The sequence below is a fragment of the Oreochromis aureus genome, linkage group 3 (assembly GCF_013358895.1).
Source record: "Oreochromis aureus strain Israel breed Guangdong linkage group 3, ZZ_aureus, whole genome shotgun sequence".
NCBI lineage: Eukaryota > Metazoa > Chordata > Actinopteri > Cichliformes > Cichlidae > Oreochromis > Oreochromis aureus.
In genome coordinates, this window is record NC_052944.1 from 8,527,033 (window position 1) to 8,536,356 (window position 9,324).

The following is a 9,324-nucleotide window of genomic DNA, read 5'->3' on the forward strand; positions in this document are numbered from 1 at the left end:
GGACTTTGGTGAAAATTAAATGAATATTTCATTGTTGATAAACATTGTGCTGCTTTGGATACGAGTTTAACTTTCCACCACTGCATTTCCTGTGGTTGGTATTTGTCTGTGCTTCTGCATAGGGCTGGACTCAAGCCACTAAAAGCCATACCATTTTTAACCCTGTGTTTAAAAAAAAGTACACTGTGTAAATATCATCCTAGGTTATGCATTTTTATATTAAATCACAACCATGTGCAGGTAGATAAATCCCTTTATTCAGCTGTTACATAACAAGAGGCATTGCAGAGATACTAGGGAGTTGTTGCTGTTGTTCCCAGGGTGTGGTCGCTACGCTCACTTCTTGCAAGGGCGGCCATGGCAGACGCAGGTGATAGAAGCTACCAGCACCATGAACTCGTTGAAGTCGACCTCACCGTCTCCATTAAAGTCCAGCTCTTTGAACAATTTGTCCAGGTCTTCTTGATTTTGTGCTCCCTGTATAAATCAAAAGATTATGTCACTAGTGCTACATTACATTTTCTAAACTGCCAAAATTGTCGTCGTCAGTATCATTTTTATTCATATAAAGCCTTTTTCAAGATCATGTTGTTCCAGTTCGATGACAAAAAACCCTGAGATGTGTTTGATTGTCTTTACTTTTCAAAAGATATCGAAACACTGCATTACTGTTTAACCAACAAAAAACAAGTATAGCCAGCTCTGGAGCTCATGATGCAAATTTTTTTATAATCATTCAGTGCCTTTATTGTACTTGAACTCCTACCATGAGTCAGGATGTTTTCTAACTTCATGATAAACTCTTGCATAGAGTATATTTAGTTGATAAATATACTTAAATACATCATGTTATGTAAATTTGAGCCTATGTGCCTGATCCTTGCTGAGCAGATATCACCACTGTACCCAGCGCTGACATGTACATGGCCCAGCACGTGCGTGCCTCTCCAGGAGTCAACAGTACCTTGAGCAGTCCAGGCAGCTCGTTTTCCAGCAGAGCCTTGACCTCGGCTTTTGTTAGGCTGTCCGGTTTTCCCTCCTTTCCTGCATACGTATCAAAGACCTTCATCATGCAAGCCACGGATGTCTCCAGCTGTGTCATGGTTGCTGTTTGATGGGTGGTTATTCAGAAAGAGAGAAAAAAACTGGAGGTGGACAGAGCAGTAGCTGTACAGGGAATGAAGGATTAGAGAGGGGATTCTTTTTATACCTTTTGAAAAATAGGTTTGGCACCACTGATAACACTAGCTTCTATTGCTGAGGTAGTGCTTCCTCAAATGTTTGACTCTAGTAAACACAACCTTGGACCTGCATTGCCCAATATTAGCATCACCTGAAAAGCCATATGCAGCTTTGGTCATTTACTTGTTGACTTAAGGCGAGGCCTATCTATTAACAGAACAACAAAGGTAATAAATTCTGTGATTTCAAGCAGCAAATAAGCGATTGTTTTATTATGCAAGCTGAGCTGCAAAGTCTGTTGTCGTTATCATCCAAACACGATAATGAAACAAGTTTAAACCAGCTGTCAGTGCAGCATTTACTGTGGTTGGTGGCTGTCTGCGTGTCTATGTAGGGTCGGATTTAAACCACAATAGGAAAGTTACGAAAACTGAGTACACGCGAGCGGTGATCTGTTCTCTCATAAATGATGTTGTGGAAATTGTGCTCTCTTAATATATATATATATATATATATATGTATATATATATATATATATATCTATGCATGAAACATCAAAAGCAATTTTGTGGTCAGATAACATGTCACAACACATTGCTTCATTATGTCAAACACAATTAGAAATAAAGTTTCTTATGCAGAATGGATGGCAAAGGAGGAATCAAAGATGATGACGTTCTGTGACCGAGTATCCAAGTCATGCTTTCGAATTTCACTTTTTATTAAAAAAATAAAAAGCATGTGGATGTGGTAAAAGTGCAAGGGTGCAAGCTTGCAAGTAGAAGAAAGCTTGTGAGACTGTAAACCTGACCAGTGAATAGTGGTTAACACGTTTTGGAGGGTACATCATGGCATGCAGGCAAGGTGTAGTATCACACTGTAAGTTTGGTTTGTCCCTCTGTCAGTCTGAACCTGGCTGACTCAACAGGTCAAATATTTGCATTACTTTCGTCCATGAGGCTAGTACATATTAATCACCACTTTCTGATATTATCACAAACCCAAATGTGTTAATGCAAAGTAATGTGACACTAAAACTGATCTGTCTTGTAGCTGTTGGTATCACTTACTGTGTTTAGCTTCTGCTTGAGGCAGAGCTGTTATGAAAAATACACTGGAATTTTAATTTTAAAAACCTTAAAAACACACCATTTTCAAAATATTTTCCAGTACAGCACATTTTACAGCTTTGCCAAATGGTGTAGACTTTTCATATCACAGATTGTATATTGTCAGTATTCAATACTTCATGGTGAAAACTAAGCTTAGTCTCATGGCTTCTGTTTCTATTGTGCCACTGGCTTTTTCACTGTGGTGAAAGGTGATAAAAGATCTGTACGTGCCTGTTCTTTCCTCCCACTCTTTTCTCCTTTTATATGCACCTGCCATCTAAAGCAGCCAAATCCCTCAGCTTTATTGTGATGACTTAATTATTCGCACGCAGCTATTTAAATATGCACCCTGAAAATGCTTTTTGTTGTCCACCGTGTGTAACTCTGTGTGTGAAACAAACAACTTGACAAATATTTTAGGTATTAAACAACAAATCCTGCAAATACATTTGGGTATACTGTATGTATTTCACTATGACACAAAAGACATGCTGAGAGATAATATCTTTCCTTTGCACAGCAGTTAGTTTTCCATGTATGGTAACCACACTGGGTTTAACTGTAAACTGTAAAGCTGTGTTCTATTCAGATGTGTTGTTGACAGGCAGTTTGACCTGGAGACATGCTAAACAATGCAAACTCTACAAACATGAAAGTGATTCTTGGAAGTTCACTGTCAGGAGTTCCTATGAAAGGCGGTGCCTTGACTTTTGCTATTTAAAAAAACATTAGAGCGCCTTCCAAGACTCATGTCCCTGGTTATTGTAAAATCATATATGATATTACATGATATGATAATATTGTCATTATTTTTATAGAAGCTGAAGATGAGCACAATATCTTGAAATAGCAGTAAAAAAGATCAGTGGTATATACAATATATAACATAAAATATGTACAATGTGTGATGTACATTGGCATTATGCCAAATTCAACAGTGTGCTTATACACACGGTGCGGTGTATTGGGTGGAGTCCTGGATAAACAGGTGCAGAGATCTAATGATGTCTTAAGGCTGCTAACCCAATGCATCGACACTTTATACAACTTTTTTTTTGATACACACAAACAAAACATAATCTTTGACTTCAGGGTGGCTGTAGGTCAGGAGGTAGAGCAGACCATCTACTGATCGGAAGGTTCGTGGCTCCCCCTAGTCTCCATGCCAAATATCCTTGGGTAAGATATTAACCCTAAGTTTCTCTCCGGTGCGTCTATTGGATGTGTGTAAATGTTAGTCAGTAAGAAGTACGTTAGTAAAAATCATAGAATTAAGTGCTTGGGGGAATCTGGCATGTTGTATTAAGTGCTTTGAGTACTCAAAAAACGCTATTTAAGAATCAGTCGATTTACAATGCATTGCTTCTGTTTATAGCATCACATGGAGGTGTGTATTGTATTTATCTTATCTTTTACAGTCATATGACTCAGACAAGATTATTGCCTGAGTCATATGAACAAAAGATGGTTCTGGAATGCAGCACTCCCTAAAACAGGGAATGGTAACTGGAATATACCAACTACTGACACATCAGTGGGGGACAACCATAAATATTTACTTCTAATATATTTACAGTTGTGTTCGTAATAACTCATTGTGGACATGACTGCCATCATTGCTGTTTTAATTATTGCTTTGAACTGTTCTTTTTCCAAGTTTTCATAAGTTTAAATAAATTTTGGATTTTCTTTAATCCACACGGGGTCAAAAGTATACATACACAAGGGGAGCTGAAAGTTCTACTGTGTGTTTTAACTTGATAAGACCAAGGCGTATTAACTTCTTGTCACTAAACATGATTGAGTACGACTGGTAGTTTGTCATGCCAGCATTTTTTGACAGCGCTTATCGGTTTGACCAATACTCAGAACAATAGGAAAGTCCAGGGAACTCCGTGAAGATCTCGGAAGGAATTGTGGATTTATGTAAATTGGGAAGGAGTCTTGGACTCATGTCTAAACAACTGCATAATCCAAGATCATCAGTTTAAGGAGCTGAACCACTTCTTCGCACACTTTGCACGCTTTGAAGTGAAGGGATCAGAGGCAGCAGCAGCAAAAACATCGGACAGCAGCAGCAGCCCAAGCCTCATGGTGCAGGAATATGAGGTGAGGCGCACACTGGGGGCAGTGAACCCCATGAAGGCCGCCGGTCCAAATGGGGTGACCGGAAGGGTTCTAAAAGAGTGTGCAGACCAGCTGGATATTCACTAAGATCTTCAACACTTCACTGTCCCAGTCCTGCATCCCGCCGTGCCTAAAGTCGGCCACAATTGTCCCACTGCCAAAACATACTGACTTTAGAGAATAGAATAGAATAGAGAATAGAATGCCTTTATTGTCACTATACAGTTGTACAATGAGATACAGAGCATCTCCTACTCAGTGTAAACATGCTTGGGGGGTACAGTTCTGCAGTGCTATGTACATATGGACAGTATTAACATAGGGAAAAAGATATATATATATATAAAATGTACAATATAGCAGCCTTTAGCAGCCTCAACGACTACCGACCAGTTGCTCTAACACCTCACCTGCTATAATGAAGTACTTCGAGAAACTGATCCGACGTCACATCGTGTCCTGCCTGCCACCCACACTCGACCCGCTCCAGTTCGCATACAGAGCTAACAGATCAACTGAAGATGCCATTGCTACAACGCTCCACACCACCATCTCTCACCTGGAACAACAGGGGCGTTACGCCAGGCTGCTCTTTGTTGCCTTAATACCGGCTCTCCACAAGGCTGTGTACTGAGTCCCCACTGTACACTCTGTACACACATGACTTTGTTAGTTCCTGCCCAGACAATGCAATCATTAAGTTTGCAGATGATACCATCACGGTGAGGCTTATCTCTGGGGGAGACGAGATGGCATACAGAGCTGAGGTTCAGAAGTTGTTGGATTGGTGTGCAGACAACAACCTGGACCTCAATACCACCAAGACAAAAGAAGTGTAAGTCAACTTCAGAAGGAGGAAGTCTGAGCTGCAGCTTGTCAGCATCAATGGGGAGTGTGTGAAAAGGGTGTCCAGTTTCAAGTTCCTGGGTGTGCACATAGAAACAGACCTCGAATGGAGCTCAAAAACCTCTGCGGTTTTGAAGAAGACCGAACAGCATCTCTACTTTCTGAGAATCCTCAGAAAAATGGACCTGATCATCTTCTACCGCTGCTCCATTAAAAGTGTGCTGACATACTGCATCTGTGTGTGGTTCTTGAGCTGCACCACGGCACACAAAAAGGCTGTTCAGAGGGTCATAATACGACCTGTACAGCACGCACTGTTTCAAGAGGGCACGCAGCATCCTATGGGACTGTACATACCCAGGTGCTTAAGCTTCTGCTCTCTGGCAGGAGGTTCAGGCTGCTGAGGTCCCGGACAAATAGACTAAATAGACTAACAGCTTTTACAACAGGACAATAGCCCTAATCAGTGCAAACAGCTGACCTGATTGGCTACCTCCCTGGACTTTTTTTTGGGGGGGGGGGTGTAACAACAATAACAATAATACTATTTAGATTTATAACAAGGTGCAATAATAATTAATGTGCAATAATAACAGTGTGGAATACACATACACTTATTCTTCATTTTATTACTAAGTGAAGTTACTGTGTTGTGTTGTGATGTGTCGTGTCGTGTTGTACGTAATGCCGACGTGGGACAGTTTTCCAATTTCATTGTACTATTGTACTTTGTATGACTGTGCAATGACAATAAAGAATTATCTTAAACGTTATATGTAAGGATGGGACAGTTTAGACCTGCTGTTCCACCAATTCCTTTTTAATTTCATTCAGGCCTTTCTAACCATTTTTAAAATGTTTCCGCCTTTCTTGTTTTTCTTTAATTGTTGGAATTTATAACAGAGTATGTTTCAGAAGATGACCAAGTAGCAAACCTCCAGATTAAGAATGTATATCATACTACAACACACTGGAGGTGTGAAATTGTAAAGGGTGAGATTAGGCCTGTGGCTCTCTAACCTGACACATCTGAAGCTACAGCCACAGGAAATAACAGTTGTTTCACTGTGAATAAGGCTTTTTTTTTCTTTTTAAAAACTTTTTCAGAGAACTTATATTTATAGCAGTATTGTAGCACACTCTCACATACAGAGCTCTCATAGAAAGTAGCGTGTGTGTTTGAAGTATGGGCAGTATGTGCTGCCCATACTTCAAACATAGGCTAGTTCATTATCACACCTACGATGGGCTACTTTTGCCTTTGTAAACTATAAAAACTGTTAAGAGAGTGTCAAGGTACAAAGAAACTGGAAATGAATTAACGACTGGACCATAGGTGATACTTCTCTGGGTGCACATCTTCAGTAGGACAATGTTGATTATAAGGTGCCAGTAAATCAGAATACAACAGCTAGTTTGTTCAATTGTAACAGTAAATGGACTGTATTTTATAGCACTAGTGACATACCACTAACCCTGAAAGAAAGTAGTGCTGACACATATTTGTTTTTAATAAAGGGCATGAAACCAAACACTAATATCAATAGATTTAAAAGTTTAAACACATACACTAAGTGGTAGGAGACCAGACGGTCCTTTTTGTGTCAAGTCCCTTCAAATGTTTTGGTCTGTAAAACTTTTTGCATCATAAAATAAACTATAATTTCAGACTACATGAATCAAATGCTTTTTGCAAGCTCTGCACAAAAGCCACAGACAGGCAGAGTTAACAGCTTGGAGCAAGGTGCATCTGTTACTCATTATACTAAGGACTGAGGAAACACCCTTTTATCATCGGTAGTGCCGTCGCTTGGTGTAGTTTTGTCTATCTTCTAACTAAAGACATGAGAAAACCTTTACTCAAAGTAGTAACAAAGTTACCAGTAAATGTTGTACAGCAGATAAGTAATGTTCTTGGTGTGTACAGTATTTGTGCAGACAACTGCACAAACCATTTATTCTTGTTTTATTATAGACTGACTTTAAAAAGGGGGTTGATCCAAAGTTAGCTTGCTTTTTTATTGTAACTATCCATAAAACATTTTATTCTGTTATCTCATACAGCTTCATTATACTGACAGGCCCTGTAGATCATTTGGTTAAATGATCACTGTGCAGCATTTGTCTGTTATGAGCCACCTGTGTGGGCTAATCCAATCGGAACAGTATGTGGGGGGATATGTTTTGGTATTGGCGATTATGTGTATATGTGCTTGGACGGTATAAAGTTTACAGTGGAATAATACTCGGTGTGGTCATTGACTCATACCAACTCATGAGACAGCTACAGGCCCTATTCAGTTACTGGCTGAAACTGGTTGCTGGACTTCCTGACAGGAAGACAGCAGACATTACAAGTCTGCAGCAACACTTGCAGCGCAATAACACTAAATACAGGGGCTCTCCAAGGATGTGTGTTGAGGCCCCTCCTCTTCACTCTGCTGACCCACAACTGCACACCATCACACAGCTCCTACCTTTTCATCAAGTTTGCAGATGACACAACTGTGGTAGGTCACATCAGCAACAATGATGAGACCTACTACAGGAGTGAGGTTTACCATCTGGCTGAGTAGTGCAGCAACAACAACCTGTCCCTGAGTGTGGAGAAGACTAAGGAGATCATCACAGACTTCAGGAGAATTTACACTCTGCACACCCCACTAACCATCAGTGGTGCTGCTGTGGAGAGGGTAAGCAGCACCAAGTTCCTGGGTGTGCACATCTCAGAAGATCTCTCCTGGTCAAAAAGCACTGCATCACTGATCAGTAAAGCCCAACAGCTACTCAACTTCCTCAGCCAACTGAGGAGAGTGAGAGCCTTAAACCCCATTATGAGCACCTTCTACAGAGGCACCATTGAGAGTATCCTCACCAGCTGCATTACTGTGTGGTATGTCTCCTGCACTAGGTCCTGCCGGAAAAGTTACAACGGGTAGTGAGAGCAGCAGAGAGGATTGTGGGTACCTCTCTTCCCTCTCTCCAAGACATCTACTGCACCTGCATCTAAAGCCCTCTGTATTACAGGTGACTGCACACATCCTTCCAACAGCATCTTCAGTTTGCTGCCATCAGGAAGGAGACTGAAGAGCCTCCGGGATAGAACCAGCAGATTGAGAGACAGCTCCGTCCGTCAGGCTGTCAGGATGCTGAATTGACTCCCTGCTCTCACACACACGAACTCCAGACCTGCATTCACCTCGCCCCTCTGAATCCCCCAACCCCCAAACATACAAAACTCTGAACCACCACCAATGCCGTCAAAGGAGTTTGCAAAGAAAAGCGTCTGGACTTCTTTAACTTAAAGAAGTCCAGACGCTTTTCTTTGCAAACTCCTTTGACTACGATGACCTGGATGACTGAGAACCTTCACAGACATCCCACCACCAATGCCCTTTCACTGACTGCCCTACCCCCACTTGCACACCTACACGAACTTGCCCACAATCACTATGATTGTGTTGGACGTTGCCGTTTATATAAGATTGTATTGTATTGTATGGTGTTGTACATAAGATTCCTTTTTTTTTTTTTTTTTAATCTTTATATTGTTTGAGTGTACACTGAGGGCCATGGGAGCAAATTCTTGTGTATGACTGTACATCGGTTTCACCCTATTAGAGCACTTCGCTCTCGCACTGCAGGCTTACTTGTTGTTCCTAGAGTATTTAAAAGTAGAATGGGAGGGAGAGCCTTCGGTTTTCAGGCCCCTCTTCTGTGGAACCAGCTTCCAATTTGGATTCAGAAGACAGACACTATCTCTACTTTTAAGATTAGGCTTAAAACTTTCCTTTTTGCTAAAGCATATAGTTAGGGCTGGACCAGGTGACCCTGAATCCTCCCTTAGTTATGCTGCAATAGACGTAGGCTGCCGGGGGATTCCCATGATGCATTGAGTTTTTCCTTTCCAGTCACCTTTCTCACTCACTGTGTGTTTAATAGACCTCTCTGCATGAATCATACCTGTTATTAATCTCTGTCTCTCTTCCACAGCATGTCTTCTGTCCTGTCTTCCTTCTCTCACCCCAACCGGTTGCAGCAGATGGCCCCGCCCCTC

General features: G+C 41.2%; 1 protein-coding gene across 1 annotated transcript; it reads right to left on the reverse strand.

Moving 5' to 3' along the window:
* Positions 1-235: 235 nt before the first annotated feature.
* On the reverse strand, positions 236-1,195 carry LOC116335823 (protein S100-G-like). The gene is made up of 2 exons (XM_031759595.2): positions 965-1,195; positions 236-477 (listed from the first exon to the last, which is right to left on the reverse strand). The coding sequence occupies exons 1-2, from the start codon at positions 1,100-1,102 to the stop codon at positions 337-339; spliced, it is 279 nt and encodes a 92-aa protein (XP_031615455.1). The 5' UTR covers positions 1,103-1,195; the 3' UTR covers positions 236-336.
* Between the last annotated feature and the right edge of the window lie 8,129 nt (positions 1,196-9,324).

What these genes read in the sequence shown, in the direction of transcription:
- LOC116335823 (XM_031759595.2), bottom strand. Translation starts at nt 1,102, where the DNA reads ATGACACAGCTGGAGACATCCGTGGCTTGCATGATGAAGGTCTTTGAT. An exon ending in AGCTGCCTGGACTGCTCAAG is followed by an intron (nt 478 to 964) that starts GTACTGTTGACT and finishes TGATTTATACAG; the next exon opens with GGAGCACAAAATCAAGAAGA.